Source organism: Pyrus communis, chromosome 10 (genome assembly GCF_041283825.1).
Source record: "Pyrus communis isolate YQ-2024b chromosome 10, ASM4128382v1, whole genome shotgun sequence".
Lineage (NCBI taxonomy): Eukaryota > Viridiplantae > Streptophyta > Magnoliopsida > Rosales > Rosaceae > Pyrus > Pyrus communis.
The window spans coordinates 28,050,037-28,071,661 of record NC_142574.1 but is presented as its reverse complement, the minus strand read 5'-3'; the positions used below and the strand labels follow the sequence as shown (position 1 = coordinate 28,071,661).

The window sequence follows — 21,625 nt, the reverse complement described above, 5'->3', positions numbered from 1 at the left end:
GAATTTTCTTGTTTAATGAAATTGAATATGAAATTTGTTATTTTTAAACGCTCGATCATAAAAATTGGGAAATGACACATATTTGCATGGAATTCAAATTTAAGAATTAGATGTTCCAAATTCCAAGTTATTTTTTAAGCAGAAATTGAATCTAAACAAATAAAATAATGCAGATTAATTTATAATTCTAATTTTTATTTAAATTTCAAATTTATTTTCTTCGTTCAAACATCGGTAAGAGAACCGCTTTTTTTAATTAGTTAAAATTTTATTTAACAACAAACAATAGGTTGGAAGTTTGTTTAATTTGTTACAACAAAAGAGGAGCATGAAACCGTGACATCATGGTGTGGTGGTTAGTGACCGACCAACATCTCACGAAAACACTTGTTGAATCAATTTGTTAAATAAAAAAAACAGAAAAAAGAGGAAAATAAAAACCCAAAAGAAATGGGGAATGAAATCTACCGACCAACATTTCCCGTTTCAGTCAAATATCTTCTTAATTTCTCCCAATGCATTTTCCCATTTAACACAACATTCCCTCCCTACCTTCCCCCACCCCCTTCTGCTTCTCTGCTCTGCGATCTGCCAGTCTGCATAGGGTTTTTCTCGCCCATCTGCATTTCCATTGCGGGGTCTGTTCATCTGGGTCGAGATCGAACTGTTTGGAGAATGCCGGTGAGACTGTTGACATTTTAAGCTTTTCTGCCTTGAAATTTTTTATGGGTTTTCCACTTTTCCTGCATTGTGTTGCTGAATTGTGACGTTGATTGGATTCTTGAACTCGATCTCTCCGAACCCGTTGGGGGGTTCGAGTTCTCTCACTGTACGATGCTTTGTATTTCTTGCCATTGTTGATTTGGATTTGGTTTCTTCTTGAGGATTTGGAAAGCTTTGGTTTTGGAGTTTTTCTTGGGTTTGGAGCTGGAATTGGGTTTCTTTTTGATTGAAGAAATGGGTATTGGAGTTGGAGGAACTGTTTGGTGGTGGTTGTTGTTGTAGAGTATTTTGTAGTCTGTGTATTGGTTTCGTAAAGATGAAGAGGCTAAAAATTGAACCTTCAGTTGCGAGGAGGTTCAAATTGCAGCATTTGTTGTTTGGTATAGCGGCATTGTACTTGGTCTTCATATCCTTTAAGTTTCCCCAGTTTCTTGAGATAGCAAAGACGCTGAGTGGTGATGATGGTTATGATGGATTGGAACTGGTCGAAGATGTGGATTTGAGTAAACCGTTATTTAATTCTGTTTATAAGGACACGTTTCATCGCAAATTGGAAGACCAAAACCAAGATGCGCCTGTGAGGCCTAGGAAGGAACCTTTGGAAGAGAGTAAAGGTGGATCTAAGCCTATAAAGCCACTACAACATCAATATGGTCGGATCACTGGTGAGATTATGAGGCGAAGAAATAGAACTAATGAACTTTCGGTGCTTGAGAGGATGGCAGATGAGGCTTGGACATTGGGTTTAAGTGCTTGGGAAGAAGTGGGTAAACTTGATGGGAAGGAGATTGGAGAGAGTTCTATAATTGAGGGAAAACCTGAGTCATGTCCTTCATGGTTATCAATGAGTGGGGAAGAATTGGCAACAGGAGATAAGTTGATGTTTCTTCCTTGTGGGCTTGCTGCAGGTTCTTCAATTACGGTGGTGGGAACATCCCGTTATGCTCACGAGGAGTATGTGCCCCAGCTTGCAAAGTTGAGGAGGGGTGATGGAACAGTTATGGTCTCGCAGTTCATGGTTGAGTTGCAAGGGCTGAAGTCAGTAGATGGGGAAGACCCGCCAAAGATACTGCACTTGAATCCACGATTAAAAGGTGATTGGAGTAAGCAACCAGTCATTGAGCACAACACCTGTTACAGGATGCAATGGGGAACAGCTCAAAGGTGTGACGGCTTACCATCCAAGAGCAATGAAGACATGCTAGGTAAAAGTTTTCCATTGATTTAGAAGATAAAGTCCTTCCCTTGTATTTCTGCAGCCATGATATTTGTAAAAAGGCATGAATATTCATGAAAGTACAAAACTAAAGAAAAAAACATGAGTATACCTCTGTATGAATAATACTAATGCTGTTGATTCTGAAGATTATATATATAAACCTTTGTCTATACCTTTTGGGTTGTGACATAACTTTAATGCACATATGTGGCAGTTGATGGATATGGGAGATGTGAAAAGTGGATGCGGAATGGTATGGACTCAAAGGAGTCCAAGACCAAGACTACCTCATGGTTCAAACGATTCATAGGGCGTGAGCAGAAGCCAGAAGTAACCTGGCCATTTCCGTTTACAGAGGGTAGATTGTTTGTCCTGACCATACGTGCTGGTGTGGATGGATTCCATACTAGTGTTGGGGGCAGGCATGTCACTTCATTTCCATATCGGATGGTATGTCAGATAAATGAGTAACTTACTTATGTTGCTTATGCTTTGCCTCTGACATTGCACGGATGTGCTATGGCCATAGTTATGATTAATGATCATATCTGTTCTTAAGCATCTGGTTTTGTCATTTCAGTTTTATTTCTTGTATTGGTTTCCTATTCCTTCCCGTCAATAGCGGTGCACTTTTTTCTAATTATTTTTATGCTTTAACTTTAGGGTTTTACACTTCAAGATGCAACTGGATTAGCAATTAAAGGAGATGTTGATGTTCACTCTGTTTATGCTACTTCTCTTCCCGCTTCTCATCCAAGTTTCTCACCTCAAAGAGTACTGGAGATGGCAGAGAAGTGGAAAGCTCGTCCTTTACCAAAGAGACCTTTTCAGCTGTTTATTGGGGTTCTTTCTGCTACAAATCACTTTGCAGAGCGCATGGCAGTGAGAAAAACTTGGATGCAATCATCAGCAATCAAGTCCTCCAATGTAGTAGTCCGTTTCTTTGTTGCATTGGTAAGTTTATTGCTTTTAACTATTCAATAATTGGTTTTGTATTAAGAGTTGAGCAGTCAGGTCCCATTTATAAGGCATTTTTACAAGATTATGTCCTTTCTATTGCCAGAACAAAAGAAATCCTCTCCATTTATAAGGCTGGAGAACAAATATTACACGAGTCCTTTTTTCTTTAAAAGTATAACGTCCTTGAGTATTTTTATCTCATCATGCATGAGAAGATATAGGTGTGGCTCTAATTGGTCAAAAGTGTGCGATTCAGTCTTCCAAGCTTTCTGTTTGTTATCTATTTTGAAGTTCTAGCTCCAATTGTAAACCTCTGTTTATGCTTGTAACTAATTTATCTGCTCCTTTCAAGCTTGGATTTTGTTTGTGTTAAAAAGATTCTTTGACTGAAAGAGAAAGAAATTCTGGATTGGTTTTGTTTCCCTTTCATAACGTCAGACAGGCCAGATTAATGTCTATATTTTATTGCGTAGATGCTGATGTAGATATGTGTTTGAATTGTATGGGCTCAATTACCTGATATGGAATGTACATAGTAAAGTTGATTGGATGAAAGAAAACTACTTGTTCTAAATGGAATGAGTTGATTCAAATTTTATACCTGGATCATTTTTCAATATTTATTTTAGAAAAAAAAAGTGAATTGTTCCTACAGGCACTGGGCAGTGATAGCATGACCCACCCTTCAGGGGGAATTGGCTTGAATTTTAGCCTTAGGGTTGTAACCTTTGAATTTGCCTAGCAATAAAAAAGTAACGAATTTGAATTACGGCACTCAGTGACTTGTAGATTGATGAGTTTCAATCTTATTTTGAAACTGTTTCTGTTTTATATGAATCTGTTCCTTCAACATTTGGTTTTGCTAATTATTAAGTTTTGCAGAATCCAAGGAAGGAGGTAAATCAAATGCTGAAGAAAGAGGCTGCTTACTTTGGTGATATTGTTATTTTGCCCTTTATGGATCGATACGAGCTTGTTGTTCTGAAAACCATTTCTATTTGTGAGTTTGGGGTGAGTTCAGTTTATTCTCCAGTATTTCGTCGTTCAGTATACATATTACATATATATTGTTATAAATAAAAAAAGGTTATGTATCTGTAATTTAGTAAACCATTCAACTGGCCTATTTTGAGTTTGTATTCATTGTATTTAAAAGCTTTAACATCTTGATGCAGTCTCAGAACGTGACAGCTGCATACATCATGAAATGTGACGATGACACATTTGTTAGAGTGGACACTGTCTTAAAGGAAATTGTGGGCATCTCTTCTAAAAAATCCCTTTATATGGGCAATCTTAACCTCTTGCATCGCCCTCTCAGAAGTGGAAAATGGGCTGTGACCTATGAGGTATGCAAGTTTGCGTGCATCTCTACTTAGTTCTCAAGTCACCCAGTTATCTGCTTTTGTTTAAGAGTTGCATTTGATAAGCTGTCTTGTGGGTTTTTGGAGTGTCATGAATGATCCATCCTGTTTAGTAGGAGCTTCTTTTCTTAATCGTATATTCTGAAAATTGGATATAGTGGTTGGACCCAAGTCAATTGCAGCTCCATGGTTCCAATAGAATCATATTGAATGGACAAGAAATAATTTCCATGCATAGGGCTCCTTCCCTACTGTTGTCGCTGTTATCTAATTGTAATTCATTTTTAGTTTTCCCCTGAGAGGATTAAAAGTTTTCAAAGAGGATGGACGTTAATCCCTTTATGTTTGTATTTTTTCTTCTACTCTTCTTTCTCTCTCCCTCTGAAGCATTATTGTCTATTGTGACAGGAGTGGCCGGAAGAAGTTTATCCTCCATATGCCAATGGCCCTGGATATGTAATTTCCATTGATATTGCTAAGTTCATCATTTCTCAGCATGTTAGTCATAGGCTAAGGGTAAGTTACTAATTGTCTAACTTATTACGTGCCTCTGTTCGGAGGATGATTTCTTTCGTTTTCCTTCAGTATCTGTTCAAAATTAATATGCGTTGGCCAAAAGAAAAGCTATAACATATGTGGTTGCTGAAAGACGTGTTTGGTTGCAGCTTTTCAAGATGGAAGATGTGAGCATGGGAATGTGGGTTGAGCAATTCAACAGCACCACATCAATTGTCCAATACTCCCATAACTGGAAGTTTTGTCAGTACGGGTGCATGGAGAACTACTTCACCGCACATTACCAATCGCCAAGGCAAATGATCTGTCTTTGGGACAAGTTGGCTAGAGGTCAAGCTCAATGCTGTAACTTCAGATGACACCGAGCCATCTAATTTACACAAGTAGATTGCAGCACTCTTCACCCTTCTTTCTGGTATCCTCACCCTCACGCTTGTGCCGGTTTTTATCTACTAGTTTCAATTGAAAGTAGAAGCTCCTAACGATGAATCGCGAGAAATGATTTTTGTCAGAAAATGAATCATCGAGGAGTAGTATAGATTGTGTTGTAAAATGGGGCTGATTGACAAATTCTCCCTTGTACCACTAGATTGTACATTATGCTCAAAATCTTGAGATTTAACAAAAGACGTAGAATGTCTTATCCATTTGTCGTTGAGCAAAATTGCACCTCCCATCTCGATCATAAAACTAGTAGTCACCATATACCATGGCATCATATGCAGCATTTCGCTTCGATGTGAACAGATTTTGCATTCGAATTTTGAGTAACATTGTGTTTCAAATACTTATTTTTATCAAATCAACATGTGAAGTTTTTTTGTTGAGATAAAGTGGATTTCAAATAAGGAAAATGTGTTTTTCTTTTTCCACCATATTTTTTCTTTATACAAATTTTGTTCTCTTCAAATTCAGTGTATATAAAACGTGCCAAATTTTGCTACTTAACATTATGGTTGTAAGTGGGAAATTTTAAGTTTGACCTCGTGATTGGCGAGTTCGATATCAATTTATTATGAATGACCAATTCTACAGTACACCGGTGTATTTGATGCACTCTATGGATGGCTAGATAGAAATGTTTAAATTAAATACAAAAATCCAAACATCCACCAAAACAATGCATCTCATCCACGGGTGCATTTTAGAACTCTCGAATAGAATATCGTTGTGTATTTATATTAAAAAAGCATTCCAAGGTAACGGGACAAAAAAATCAACCACTGTGTAACTAGGTCAAGCTTTAGTTTTGGTGCGGAAATTAATCTCCGCCAGGGGAGAAAGTCTTTTGCCTTCAACTATCAAAATATAAATTGGTGCCCGAAAGCGAAGCCATGCAAAGCACAAGCAATCTAGAACAACGTTCCCAAAAACATGGAGGAAAACCAAAGAAGCATTGAAAATATTGTGTCAGCTAGGAGTTTGATGAATTTCATTCCCCTCCAAATGACTCTAGAAGCTGCCATTGAGCTAAATGTCTTCAGCATCATTGCCAAATCAGGCCCTACAGGATCTCATCTCACTGCAAAAGAAATCGCTTCCCAAATTCCGACTTCGAATCCGAATTCAGCCCGGAATTTGGACAGAATACTAAGAATGCTGGCCGTCCATTCCCTCCTCTCGACCTCTCTAAAACCGTCTGCGGACAATGAGGCATTGCAAGACAGGGCTTATGGCCTCACAAAGGAGACACTTTGCTTGGTGCCGGATGAAAATGGAGTCTCATTAGCTCCATTGATTAGTTTCAACTGTGAGCTTGACATTGTGAAGAGCCTTTCCATGCTCAAGGATTCCGTGCTCGAACCGGAGATTGTGCCCTTCCACAAGGCTCATGGAACCACCATATTTGAGTACATGTCCACGAAAGCTGAGCTGAGCCAGTTGTTTAATAAGTCCATGGCAGAGAGTTCTAACCTAAATTTTGATGAGGTGTTGAAGGTTTATAAGGGTTTTGAAGAGGTGAAAGAGTTGATGGATGTTGGAGGTGGAATTGGAAAAACCATTTGGAAAGTAGTTTCCAAGTATCCCCACATCCATGGAATTAACTTCGATTTGCCTAATGTTGTTGCTCAAGCTCCTCCTTACCAAGGTTAGTAACTTAGTATCGTCAATTAATTAGAAAATAGATTTTATAATCTGGTCTTTTTTTTTTTTTTCTTCACTTGTTTAAAGGAAGAAGATTACACTCAATTATGGATGAGAACGTCTTGAGTAGTGTCAGGAGGGTCCTCAAACCATAATAGATCTTTGTCAATACTAAACTTGACTTTAATATGACATATGTATCACACATAAAATTTCCTCCTTTATTCCTTATAGATTAATAATGAAACTAAAAGATTAGAAGGCAGTCGGTTTATTTTTTTTTATATACAAACATTGAGTCTCGCTTGCAATAATAAATAATGTTAACAACTTGAATTAAAAGCCTCTTACTTTGGAAAAAAAGAAAGAAAAGAAAAGAAAAGAGTTATAAGCCTCTTGCCGAATACGATTATTTAGTTGTTATCATCATCTCATGTACACTTCTTAGTATTAATCAATTTGACCCCTTATTTGGTTATATAAATCATTATAAATACATGCAGGTGTGAATCATATCGGTGGAAATATGTTTGAGACCATACCAAATGCACAATCAATTATGCTGAAGGTATGCATGGTTTGCTTCTAGCTTGTACTCGTTTTAATTGTTCTTTTTTTTTTTTCCCATGAATTATTGAAAATTAATTTATCATCAACCCTGCTATAATCTTATACATGGTTTTCAGTGGGTGCTCCACAACTGGGAAGACGACCGGTGCAAGAAATTATTGAAAAGCTGTTGGGAGGCATTACCAAAAAATGGGAAGGTGATAGTTGTGGAATTTACAATTCCAGAAGTATTGGAGAATACTAAAGCAGTGCTGAACATAGTAACGTTGGACATCTCAATGATGGCATTGCCTGGTGGTAGAGAAAGAACAACTGCTGAATTTGATAACTTAGCAAAATCTGTGGGTTTTGTGGAAACAACGATTTTTCCAATCGCACAGGGGATTTGTGTTATGGAATTTCTCAAGAGGGAAGAAGCATGATACAAATAGTAAACAAAACAATGCGTCTTGGTTTATATTTTTTTATTCTGCAGTAGTCTATTATCTTCAGGTACATTAATTGTTACTGTATCTATTTTTCTAATCACGTGCACGATCTAGTTTTGAAATGAGCAGAAGATTAGTTTATAAAAACTAATGAAAATGATTTGAAAACTTTGAGTTTTAATAATAAGGACAAAATAAAGGGTAAAGTGAATAGTTCCATGATTGACTTTTTAACGTAAAAATGTGGTTTTTCATTAAAATGAACAGTACCGAAAGTTTTTCGTTAAAGTTCCCTAGTTTATATCTTTTTTTTTAATTCTTTTATCTGAAAACTGTTGCTATATACAAAATACTAATTAAATACACATTATTCAATCTATAATATATATAGAACCCATTAAAACATGACCCTTTTTAATAGATAATACTCGAGTACTACTCACATTTTAATTTTGTGCAATGATATTTTAACACATGTTTAATTGTTATAAAAAGAGTAAATTATAGCAATGATCTCTTAACTTTAACTCAATTGAAGCAATGGTCCATCAACTAAAAATCAATTACCATTGGTCTCTCAACTCGTCAAAACGTGTAGTTATGGTCACTCAACTAAAAATTCATTACCATTAGTCCAACTTTAATTCAACTGGAGAAATGGTCCCTCAACTTTAACCCAATTGTAGCAATAGTCTTTCCAACATAATTCATTTTGACAAAATTCTAACGAAGTTGACGAAAATGACCGTAGCTACATTTTTTCATGAGTTGAGGGACCCTAATTGTAGCAATAGTCCTTCCAATATAGCTTATTTTGACAAAATTTTAACGAAGTTGATGAAAAGAACCATAGCTACACATTTTGATGAGTTGAGGGACCAATGGTAATAGATTTTTAGTTGAGGGACCATTGCTCCAATTTACTCTTATAAAAAATAATGGACATGTTATTAATTTTTCTTTGGGATTAATTAAAAAGAAAAACGTGCCATTTTTTTATTGAGCCAAATCAAAAAGTGAGTATTCATTGATAATACCTAAGTATTTTCCTTTTCAATAAACAAAATTTCTACTCAAACTAAATTAAGGAGTGGAAAGATAATTTGAATCTGAAACACAATAAGTTAAACAGACAAATCATAATCACTGCAATAATCCACCATTCATGCCTTGCATTAGACATGCCCTAATCTATAATTCTTTAAAATCTTCAACGCTGGTGACAACCTTTCATTTCGTGGCTACCTCTAGCTAGTCCAATGCCCACTTGAATTCGTTGATATATATTAATTAGGGATGTGTAGTCCATGAATTTGCCAAATATTACACGAAATGTTGGTGAATTTGCTAAAAGTCGTGGCTAGTTACACGAAATTAAGGGTGATAAATATACCCCTTACTAATGGTCTTACATGTGGGGGTCCTTAATTTCTTCTCCCTTACTAATGCTCTAACGGTATTCTACCTTCAACATTCCATGGACAATGTTTGAGAGTTTCCATCCATTCCTTCCAATTTGTCTTGAGTTTGGTGGGTATTTTTTGTCAAAGAGTTTGAGACGAAGACTTGGAAAGAGACTTTAAGGAAAGATATGGAGTACTTGGAACTAACAAAAGATATATCGCAAAACCGAGCGCTGTGATGTTCTATAATCCATATAGTCGACCTCGATTACCTAGTGAGATAAGACTTGATTGTTGTTGTTGTAAAGAGTTTGGTGAGTAATCTACCTAAAAACCTACTATTCTTGGAGGCCATTTATGGTTAGGCGCCCCTTAGCTAAACCCAGCTGGCTAGCTAGACACGCTCACCCACTTTTTTCCGTTCAAAACGACGTGTATCATGCATGCAAGTGTATCTGTGTATATAGAGAACTGATGCTCGGAGCCAAAATAAACAAGGCAATCCAACAAACTAAAATTGACTGAGAGCTTGAAAAATCCAAAAAAAAAAAAAAGATGGAAAGCCAGGGATTAAGTTTAGAAAATTACATCTCAGCTTTGGGTTTGACAAATTCCATCTGCAATCAAATGGTTCTAAGAGCCGCAGTTGACCTAAATGTCTTCAATATCCTTTCCAACTCAGGGCCTGGAGCTCATCTTACTGTGGAGGAAATCGCTTCTCGAATTCTGACTGCAAATCATCCAAATGCAATTTTGAGTTTGGAGAGAATGCTAAGATTTCTGAGTGTCAATTCCCTCCTATCTACATCTCTAAGACCATGCCCAAATGATAAATCCAAGCAAGAAAGGACTATGCCCTAACAAAGGACACACTTTGTTTAGTGTCCAATGAGAGTGGAGTTTCTCTAGCCCCAATACTAAAGCTGTCATCTGAAATGGCCACTGTGAAGAGCTTGTACATGCTCAAGCACTGCGTGCTTGAAGAGGGGTGCGATACTTTCTACAAGGCCCACGGAGAGACTACGTTCGAGCATATGTCGAAGAGACCTGAGCTTGGTCGATTGTTCAGTGAGGCTATGACCGCTTACTCTGCTATATGTTTTGATCAAAAGGTATTCACTGACTACAGAGGTTTTGAAGAGGTTACAGAGCTGATGAACGTAGGAGGTGGCGTGGGTAATTCTCTTGCGAAAATAGTATCTAAATATCCCTACATCCATGGTATTAACTTTGATTTGCCTGATGCTATTGCCCGTGCTCCTAAATATCAAGGTTAGAATATCCAAAGAGTACTGAAAACTGAAAACCAATTGAAAATTAACAAAAGTGGTTTTCGGTTTTTGGTTTTCAAAATTTGGCTTGATTTAAGTTCTCTATTTTCATTTTTTCAAAAAGTGAAAACAGTTACGATACAAATTTTTGGAAAAAAAACAAAAATTGAAATAGAAAACTGAAAACTAAAACAAAAATATAAAGAATTGGCTAAAGCTGAAATACTTAAACAAATAGCCTTTAACTCAGCTCACACACTTTCTTATTTGAATTATGTTCCAAATGCAACAGCTTCAGATCCTATTTAACTATTAGTTGGCTCACGTTCTTTACTGATTTCATTTAGGTGTGAAGCATGTTGCGGGAAATATGTTTGAGTCAATACCACATGCCCAGTCGATAATGATGAAGGTTCGGTTTTGCTTTTAGTATTTATCGAAGAAAATGTTAGCGGGATTACATTTTACCATCTCTTTAATAGAGATGACCTCTGTTCATATTAAAAAAGTAGTATGATGTGGTGGTCGTCTCCTTAGCATTACTCTTCATCAAAACCTACTTCATGCATGTTCACAATATGAAAATTTGATTTACCCTTGTGCTTTGCAGTGGGTACTTCATAACTGGGCTGATGACGTGTGCATTAAGTTGCTGAAAAACTGTTGGAATGCGTTACCGGAAACTGGGAAGGTAATAGTTGTGGAATTTGTAGTACCTGAAGTACTGGAAAATACACCAGAAACAAGGAACAAACTCGCACTAGACATGGCGATGATGGCCCTTTTTCCTGGGGGCAAGGAGCGAACAGCAGTTGAATTTGATAACCTAGCAAAATCTGCAGGTTTTGTTGGAACAAAGCTTTTTCCAATTTCATATGGATATCATGCGATTGAGTTTATCAAGGGTAAACCATTCTAAAAGTAGTGTGCATCTGTGTGTGTGTGTGTATACACCACATCTCTTTCCTTTATAATGTGCTAGATCTCGGGTTTCCTTGGTCCTAAAATAAACTCTTGTACTACAAAAAAAATTATGAAACTGATAATCAAATAATAGTTTTTTTTTACATATTTCGTTTATGTCATAGAATTATTCTGTAATTTAAGATTTCTCCCGAGTAAGGGCACCAGGTGTCATTATTTGAATCATGTGTTCGACGAACACACTCAATGGTCGCTTTGAAAAATCTGGGAAGTGAAAAGAGTAATTAGATCAAGTTAATAGCTACTAAGAAATAGTAAGTACAATAATCAACTCCAAACTACAAGAAAGCAAGGAAGCAGGGGTGTTTTTGTGTGCGCGCGTAGGATTTAGGTGGTTGGGATTGGATCTACTGACTGTCGAATTTGTCCAATTGCTGGGAAAGCTATATATAGCATTTTATTAAACCTCTGTAGTACGAGAAAAATTTATTAATATAAAAAATACAAGTTACGCTTAGTTAGAAAGAACAAAAATCTTACCTCTCATGAAATTAGAAACGAAGAGGGAACAAAAACTTGATTCTTCTTGAAACTTGAAGAAAATAAATACTAAGAAAAGAGGGGAACAAGGGACCAAAACTCCTCTAATACATGACTTAGAAGTCACTGCAGCCAAGCGACCATCAACAAATAAAAAAATACAAAAAAAAAAAAACTACTTTAACGATAAAAAGGAAGTACAATGTAGTTTCTTCTGTATGGAATTTGATCCTCTCCTAAGCAAATGTTCGGGATCCTCATGACTCATGAATACGGACTATTAGATTTTGATTAAAAACTACAATTATTATAACTTTTAAAGGGTTGTTTGTTTGTAATCGTTGAATTTTGATCCAACAATCTATGTTGGTTGGTCATGAGGATCTCGAGCATTTGCTGAGGAGAGGATCCAATTCCCTTCTATATAATGCATCTGCATAATCAGGTATCGGTCCCACCACGTACAACAACTAAAATAGTATCCCGCTTTTCTTGTGTCTTACTGGTGTGTCATCATTTGAGCCGCAGAGAATAGGACTGCAATGCATTATTGAAAGAGCTTACTAGAATGGAACCCCACTTTTCTTGTATTTTACGAGAAATTTTTTAGTATGTTTGAAACATAAGATGATACGTTACGTGTTATACTAACATGTGATATTTGTGTTAAAAGTTAATAACATAAAATATAAATTTTTTTTCTACTTATATAATAACACGTGATATACTATTTATATTTCTAATAAAATGAGAAACCTCTCGTGTTTCGCAGGTAGTTTTCATTGATTTTTGTGGGATCGATAATTGGAAAGCTTTCCAGTCTGCTTGCTTATCAACCAAAGAAGCAATCATTGTTTTCATATTGAATCATAACGTACAATAATTCAGCTAATTGTATTAAGTACAGTTGCTCGCATGCATGCAAGCATAATTGAGTTTAACTGAATTGAAGAGTTTGATGGATCCAACCGTAACAATATAGATGAATCGTCGACCACTCACATAATTAACATATTGTAAAGAGAGTTCTAACGCAAAGTTCGCGATACTGTTTATTTTAACGAAAAATCACATTTTTACATTAAAAAGTCAATCTTAGTACTATTCACTTTACTTTTTATTTTATCCTTATCATTAAAACTCAAAATTTTTAAATCCTTTTCATTAATTTACCTTATTGTAAAACATGTGAGTGACATACGACTTTCATATGTAACTACGGTTGGAAATTGGTCCTTATAATATTTACTATTTTCAACACAAACTAGGTAAAACTTGCCACATCGATACGTGGGTGGAACTCCATCAGTGCAGTCCTTCTAATACTATACAACTGTCCTTCCCAACCTCAATCCTGCTCCCACGTGTAACGGCCCCACGAGTCTCCTGTGCACCGCGTGGCATCAAATCATAAGCTTTAAGCCCTGCAAAAACCGACAAAACGAATACGCGAAAACAACACTGACTCGTATCGGACAAAAGCAGAAATAAATCAAATTATCCGAAACTGGGTCCCTCCACGTCAGTTGGGACCTTTGTAACGGATTGCGTTACGAACGCGCAACGGTCAAAAGTCACGTACACTGTTTGTCGGCAGAATACTTGTGTTGACACGTGTTGGCTGGCATTTAAGACGACTGGTTTGCCTTTGAGGAGGAATACTGAGGTCAGAAGTCACCTAATTTAAAGCCGTAACTTTCGTCAAATGACAGCTTTAAGACCTATTTTTTTTTTTTTTTTAAACGATCGATATCATCTACATTAAATGATGAATTTAGCTTCATAATAAGTTAGTAATAATTTAATTTAAATTCGTATTTGATGAGAATTAAGCCTAAAACTTTTAATTTACAAGTGAAAAAAATTCCACTAAATAATAATATTAAGCGGCTAAAAACGAAATTTTAGAGACCCAAACTTTGAACAGAAACTTTCGATATCTGCAAGACCTGGATAAATTGACAAAATAAAAATATTTAAATTATTATTATTATTGTTTTATTGTAAAAAAAAGATAGAATTTTATTAAATTATTGGAAAAGAAGATCTTGAATCTCATATATCGACCCTGTCAAATAGAGGTACGACCAATTTTGTGGACACTCCAAAGTAGGGCTTAAAAAAAAAAAGAGAAAATTAGAATTACATGCCTCATTTTAGACTTTTGTAGACTAAACATTGGAAAAGAAGATCTTGAATCTCATATATCGACCCTGTCAAATAGAGGTACGGCCGATTTTGTGGACACTCCAAAGTAGGGCTTAAAAAAAAAAGAAGAGAAAATTAGAATTAGATGCCTCATTTTAGACTTTTGTAGACTAAACATTTATGTTTTTTCAGTTTTTGATTAAGCTTTTGAAATGTTTGATTAAGATACTCAGACTTGAACTACTTCAAATTAATTGAAATTAATTTACATTTAAATATCTGTTATATATTTTAAATAATTTCAAGTATATTTAAATCTAAAAATTTAAAATTTTCGAATCTAAATGTACACCCACGCCAAATGGAAAACGTACCAACATTATATCAAAACGTCCAAAAAAAAAAAAAAAACAAAAAAAAGTAACCCGACAGAATCATATTGAAACCCGACATATAAAAAGATAAAAACAAACCGCACCGATATTATCTTGTGGACACTCCAAAGCAGGGCTGAAAAAAAAAAAAAAAAAACAATAAAAGGAACCCGACCGAGTCATATCGAAATCCCACTATTAAAAAAAAAAAAAAAAAAAAAATCGAACCGATATTATCGAATTATTTGGTAACTGAAATTAAACATTCTTGAAACATCGGTATTGAAATTAGGATCACCGACGTAAGTTCGGTGACATCGACGGAAGTGAATATAATAAAAAATATACATACATGAAATTAGGAATTTTGAAAAGAAATGAGGGTTCCCCTCCCCCAAAACAAAGAGTAGAATATTATTAGATACAAATTGAAATGTTTATATCATGTGTCAGCGTATTAAACAACTATTTTGGTTCAAAACAATCCCACCTATGATATCTCTCCACATGCGTGACGTGAGTTGCCACCAAACGCGAAGCTCCATTACAAGAGCGAGGGGTGAAAAGAAATTCAACTAAACTTTGATGATTTTGAATTGGAATTATGGTTTTCGACTTGGGGATTTTGAGATTGAAGTAGGTTTTCGAATTGCTGTTGAATTTTAGAATTTAAGGGTTTAAGAATTTGATAGTCGATGTCATTTCTTGTTTGCAGAGGCTGTTCTCAAATTTGAAACCTCATGCAATTTGAAGCATTTTGAAACCTCCTGCAATTTCTCCTTCTTATTTTTCAATGGGACCCTAAAAATTCTATACTTTTCTTGCATTCCTCCTCTTCTCACATTGTTATTTTCTTTAGAGTTACTAATACCAAGTTAGTATATATAAGAAAAAAAAAAAAAAAAGAGCTATTTGACACAATTTAATCCCAAAACCTATATGATTCAAATGAACCCAAAAGATAAATGTCCAAAGACTATTTGACATAATGCAATCGTAGAAATGGGTGTTAGTGGTGGAAGGGGTACATGTTTTCCTTAATACGAAAGACTTCAAATACCAATTATGGGTTTAACTTTGATTAAAAAAATCTCACAAATATAACTGTTTGATGCCAATACAGAAAGCGGTATAATTTTCTTCCCTTCTAATCTCTCTTCCTTTCTCTTTTTCTATTTAAATGTTACGATTAAGACACATTAACATCTTACTTTGAATTATTTACATAGAAAAAAACAACAAAAGAGTATAAGGGAATGAAAGAGAAAGAGATGATAAAAGAAAGAGTAAAGAATCCACCCACACACAAAAAGAAACAGAATCACAAAAGATTGTTTTTTAAGTCGAAAAAGCACTTGACCGACCTCACTCACCAAACACTATCTTTAATCCATAATATGAAAAGTCACGTTGAAAGGGCAGCCATTTCCGCTGCATTACCCACGTACTATTCTTCTTTCGTAAATGATTTCGACTCTCATTGCCGACGAATTTTATATCTAATTATGATTATTTATTCAGTAATTTAGTTAAAATCTCAACCCAAATGTCTTTCCACAATTTTTTTTTGTTTGTTTTTGTTTTAAAAAAGATAATGAAAGGCCCTAAAGTTTAAAATGATAAGGAAAATACTTTGCTGATTACTTTTACAATGTAAGTCGCGTAAGTATACGCGTTACGGTTAAGTGATATTTCTGTTGAGAGTATGAATCTTACATTGGAGATAAGAGGGACCTTGCATGTGCTTATAAGTAATCGAGTTACTCTTTATATTGCCAATTCGTTTTACGGTGGAACCTCAACTTTCTTCAATTCATTTTCATGTGAAAGTGAGAGGTCTTAGGTTCAATTTTTGCTATAGATAAATTTGAGCTAATTTTTTCATACCTAAATCATTGTGAAGTTGAGTTCATACACTTACTCTTTAGAGTAAATAATATTTTATGTTTTTGTAAGTATGTGTTAATTTGTGATTTACAATGCATGTGAAATACCTCTGCAAACCAAAATTCTAATATGCTTATGTGTATAGCATAATGAAAAAAAATTATCTTATACCTCATCTTTTAATTAATTTCTCAATTCATGCTGACAAGAGAGTGGCTTTACGCTTGCCACGTCAGTAGTTTAACGATCAAAATGATGAATTTTCTAATAAATGTATGACATTAAAACGAAAAGCTCTATACAAAACATCGATATCAATACGTAATTGTAACTATCATTTTTTTTTTTTTTTTTGGAAATACAGAGTCTCCCAATCTCTTATAATAAAAAGTAATTACTCCACATAATTAAAAACATGTACAATGTAATTTTTGTTTGTCCATATGATACCGACTATCCATTATTTAAATTAATATGTGTCGATATCATTGCGATCAACAAATTATATCCGTGTAAACATAATTAATGGTACGTGAACCGTTTCACACATAAAGTTTTTAATATATTTTAAGGCTCAGATGCAGCCACACTAATTTAACGGAATTTTATAGTCTGATTGTGATGCATTCTATTCCTACTTTTGTCATTTCAACTAAAACACTTCAATTCCTTGTCCCTCAAAAATATAAGAGGTGCATTTTTCTCGTCATTCTCAAGTGATAATAATATTTATTATTTTATTTATTATAATTAAATGAGTTTAAATTTTAAGGTTTGTGTTTATTTACTAAATATATCTCAAAATTTAAACTCATCTAATAGTAATAAATAGATTGATGAGTATAATCATTTTTAACAAAAATATTCCCAACATAAAAGTACCAACTAATTAAAGGGCCCACAACTTGCCAATCATGCTTTAAGATATTTTCATTTCTTCTCATTGATATAGGTTTGGCGACAGATTTTTCAATGTGATTGAAATACGGAGTGATATATTACGTGTTATTATATAATTAGTAAGATATATGTGTTAAAAAATTAATAACTTAAAAGGTAAAATTTCTCACAATTTATATAAAAATACATAATATACTACTCGTGTTCCGGTAACATTGAAAAATTTATATGGTTTGGCATTTGCATTGCCTTTCATGGACTGTAACTTCACAACTACCAAAAGCAATCAACCTTCCTTGCTTTAATTCTCTCCCTCCCCCTCCTCCTCCAACGGTTACTTTCCCCTTCCTCCAATTTAATGTCCCTCTAACGCGTCTCTCTCTCTCTAACACTCCATTTTCTCTCGTTTTATTTCCATTCCTATCTGATTTTCTATTGCTTATGTGCATGTTCTCTCACTAGAACTTTCACTCCAAACTGCTTAGAGAGAGAAAAAGCTTGAATCTTTGGCAATTTAGAGAAAACCCCAGATGGATCTCAGTTCGTTCTTGACGTCCTTGGGGACTTCCTTCCTCATATTTGTGGTTCTGATGTTTTTGTTCGCATGGCTTTCGAGAAAGCCTGGGAACACTGTGGTTTACTATCCGAATCGGATCTTGAGAGGGTTGGATCCGTGGGAGGGCGGGTCCATGACCCGGAACCCGTTTGCTTGGATCAAAGAGGCTATGTATTCCACCGAGCAGGAAATTATTTCCATGTCAGGGGTCGACACTGCTGTGTACTTTGTGTTCTTGAGCACTGGTGTGTTTGTCTCTCTGCCATTTTAACCGTTTGACAGTTTTCGAATTTACTTTTTGTCTCCTTTACTTTTACCGTGATACTGTTTCTGGGTTTTGTTCCGTTTGCTCAAAAGTTTGAAATTGCTGCTGCTTTGTGGTTGTTTTTGTTGGATGGACTAATTTAGAAGTTTTCTCTCAGATTTCTAACTTTTTTACTGCTGTAAATTTGGATAGATGAAGTTTGTTTGATGAATTTGGTAAAGTTAAATTTCTTTCTGGCTTTGAGATGTGAGATCTGGAACTCTTAGAATGGTTTCAACGTTTCGAACAATATTTGTATTACGGAAGAGTGTGTACCAGTTTTGCTTATACTCTAAAAACTATGGATTTGTGTAAAATGAAGGGAATTTATGTCATTGGCACCTGACCACAGACCACAGTTGTTTTACAAGAAAGATGTTGCTTTGGAATTGATAATCTTCTACTTCGCTGATGATTTTCGATATCATACTTGCCTAGTTATGACTGAAGTAGTAAGTTGTATAACAATTTTGACCAATTATTAACAGTTTCAATCTGTCTGGAAGAATTTGAAACCTTGGTTACATAATACATACTGAATTTTTTGAGTTTTAATGGACTTGTTTTTGTTCAGAGAGAGAGAGAGAGAGAGAGAGTTGCTTTTTAAAGAATGAAAAGATATTACTTCCTGCGATTATGTTGCTTCCATGTTTTGGAATAACAGCACGCAATGGTTGGCCTAATTTATAAAGCCAGAAATCTCAAGGTTCTAACTTTCCTATTTGATGTGGCAGTGTTGGGTATATTGGTTTTATCTAGCATTGTTCTGCTACCAATTCTTCTGCCAGTTGCTGCCACCGAAGAAGCGCATAAGTTAACCAACGCAACCGTAAGCAATGGCACTTTTAGTGACCTTGACCAGTTATCCATGGGACATCTCAAGGTAAGCTATAAAACATTTTCATGAAATGTCTTGGTCTTTTTTTCTTTTCCCTTTGATTTATTGCAGCTGTGGTTTTTTGTATAATTCTCTCAATTGAATTGTATTCTGAGTGCTGATTGCATATATGTATGTCTTTCTGTATGTGCAGGAGAAGAGTCCTAGGTTGTGGGCATTTCTATTTGGTGTCTACTGGGTTTCTTTTGTCACATATGTCTTGCTGTGGAAGGCATATAAACATGCCTCCGACCTGAGAGCCAGTGCTTTAATGTCTCCTCAAGCGAAGCCTGAACAATTTGCCATTCTTGTCAGAGACATACCTGACGCCTCCGAAGGTCAAATTAGGAAGGAACAGGTCGATTCTTATTTTAAGACCATCTACCCTGATACATTTTACAGATCATTGGTTGTCACAGACAACAAAGAGGTATACTTGTTTTTCCCCCTTTTCTTCTCATTTTGCGCCTTTGTTAACTGTCATGTATATCTGGAATCATTGCTTAGGTAAAACGACTGTTTGATGGTGTGTTTCTCATTTGAGTAGTATTTCTCTTCCATTCATATTAACGCTATTCTTATAGGTGAACAAAATTTGGGAAGAGTTAGAAGGGTGTAAGAAGAAGCTTGCGCGCGCTGAAGCAGTTTATGCAATATCGAAGGAAACTGGCAACTCAGAAGGAACAAGACCCACTAACAAAACTGGGTTCCTTGGTCTTTGTGGGGCAAAAGTAGACAGTATTGAGTACTACACTAAGAAGATTAATGAATTAACCCCGAAACTGGAGGCTGAACAGAAAGCCACTCTCAGAGAGAAGCAGCAAAATGCTGCTCTAGTTTTTTTCACCAGTAGGGTGACTGCAGCTGCTGCAGCTCAGACACTACATGCCCAACTTGTCGACACATGGACAGTCACAGAGGCTCCTGAACCTCGTCAACTACTTTGGCGTAATCTCAAAATCAAGTTTTTTCAGAGACAGGTGCGGCAATATGTTGTTTACATCATTGTGGCATTGACCGTTGTATTTTTTATGGTTCCCATTGCTGCTATCTCTGCATTCACAACTCTGGAGAATCTGAAGAAGCTTCTTCCGTTTCTAAAGCCAATTTTGAAGCAAGAGGCGATTAGGACAGTGCTAGAGGCTTATCTACCTCAAATTGCACTCATACTCTTTCTAGCTTTCTTGCCAAAGTTCCTTCTGTTTTTGTCTAAGACTGAGGGAATCCCTTCCCTGAGCCATGCAGTAAGGGCCTCTTCGGGGAAATACTTCTACTTCACTATCTTCAATGTTTTTATTGGAGTTACCGTAGGTGGAACCTTATTCAGTACATTCAAGAGCATCGAGAAGGATCCCAACTCTCTTGTTGACTTACTCGCAACTAGCCTCCCTGCCAATGCAACTTACTTCCTCACCTTTGTGGCCCTGAAGTAAGTAACAGTTTGTCTTCTAGCTCTTATTTTCCATATCAGTAACCGAAACAAGATTGCAAAATACTTTACTATTTGTCCACACTATCTAAATTATGCCGTTATTAGTGAACTGGTTTTTACAATTGCTTTGATGACAGGTTTTTCGTTGGATATGGTCTTGAACTGTTCCGACTAGTTCCTCTGATCATTTTCCATATAAAGAGGAAGTATCTCTGTAAGACCGAAGCTGAGGTGAAAGCAGCTTGGTTTCCTAGTGATCTTGGATATGGGACTAGAGTACCTGGTGATATGCTCATCATTACAATTGTCCTCTGCTACTCTGTTATTGCTCCGCTGATTCTTCCATTTGGTGTGCTTTACTTTGGCCTTGGATGGCTTGTCCTTCGAAATCAGGTATCCTCAGCCTTTTTCGAGCTTGCAAGTTTTTAGTCGAAAAACTCTACTGAAGTGATGTACAACTTTAGCCTACTTGTTTCCTAAGCAAGCACATGCTATCGAAAACTAAAGCTTTTGTTCTTTCATCGAGCAGGCACTCAAAGTTTACGTTCCATCGTATGAAAGCTATGGAAGGATGTGGCCACACATCCAAGTTCGACTCATTGCATCTCTTATACTGTACCAAGTTACCATGTTTGGTTACTTTGGGGTGAAGAAATTCTACTATGCACCATTCTTACTTCCACTTCCTATCGTTTCCTTGCTTTATTGTTTCATCTGCAGCAAGAAATTCTACCATTTTTTCCAACACACTGCGCTTGAAGTTGCTGCACACGAACTCAAGGAGATTCCTAACATGGAGCAAGTTTACAGAGCTTTCATCCCACCGTGCCTGAGCTCCGAGAAGCTAGACGATGATCAATTCGAAGACGCTCAATCCAACGTTTCGAGGACAGCATCGTTGGCCTAATGTATGATAGTGCTGTGTAGTTAGAAGTGATTTCGTTTGGATTTGGAGTGTCATTTGTTTATATAACATGTGATTAGGAAGCACAAGCTTGATTTGAGTTGGTTGGTTGTAGCATCTTGGATATATCATTCCTTGCAATGTTTGTGTGGTGATTTTTTTTTATGGTTGTAGCATCTTGGATATGTTATTCCTTGCACAAAATAGTAATGACAAATGTGAGTGAATATTTTTGCTAAA

At 35.8% G+C, this 21,625-nt stretch overlaps 4 protein-coding genes across 4 annotated transcripts; all 4 read left to right on the top strand.

Annotated features, from left to right (window-relative positions):
• The first annotated feature begins 419 nt into the window (after positions 1-419).
• Positions 420-5,429, top strand: LOC137729041 (hydroxyproline O-galactosyltransferase GALT2). Its single transcript, XM_068467862.2, has 7 exons — positions 420-1,928; positions 2,157-2,392; positions 2,606-2,896; positions 3,785-3,913; positions 4,078-4,251; positions 4,675-4,782; positions 4,932-5,429. The coding sequence occupies exons 1-7, from the start codon at positions 1,040-1,042 to the stop codon at positions 5,139-5,141; spliced, it is 2,037 nt and encodes a 678-aa protein (XP_068323963.2). The 5' UTR covers positions 420-1,039; the 3' UTR covers positions 5,142-5,429.
• Positions 5,430-6,140: 711 nt separating this feature from the next.
• LOC137728498 ((S)-scoulerine 9-O-methyltransferase-like) lies at positions 6,141-7,883 on the top strand. Its single transcript, XM_068467270.2, has 3 exons — positions 6,141-6,871; positions 7,371-7,435; positions 7,554-7,883. Exons 1-3 carry the CDS (start codon positions 6,157-6,159, stop codon positions 7,857-7,859), a joined length of 1,086 nt encoding a protein of 361 aa, XP_068323371.2. The 5' UTR covers positions 6,141-6,156; the 3' UTR covers positions 7,860-7,883.
• Positions 7,884-9,785: 1,902 nt separating this feature from the next.
• On the top strand, positions 9,786-11,604 carry LOC137728497 ((S)-scoulerine 9-O-methyltransferase). Its single transcript, XM_068467269.2, is given in 4 exon segments — positions 9,786-10,115; positions 10,118-10,540; positions 10,887-10,951; positions 11,150-11,604. Coding segments are annotated over 4 exon segments (1,089 nt in total). The 5' UTR covers positions 9,786-9,823; the 3' UTR covers positions 11,459-11,604.
• A 5,782-nt stretch (positions 11,605-17,386) lies between these two features.
• On the top strand, positions 17,387-21,625 carry LOC137730095 (CSC1-like protein ERD4). Its single transcript, XM_068469158.2, has 6 exons — positions 17,387-18,113; positions 18,907-19,055; positions 19,204-19,479; positions 19,634-20,478; positions 20,619-20,874; positions 21,011-21,625. Exons 1-6 carry the CDS (start codon positions 17,843-17,845, stop codon positions 21,386-21,388), a joined length of 2,175 nt encoding a protein of 724 aa, XP_068325259.1. The 5' UTR covers positions 17,387-17,842; the 3' UTR covers positions 21,389-21,625.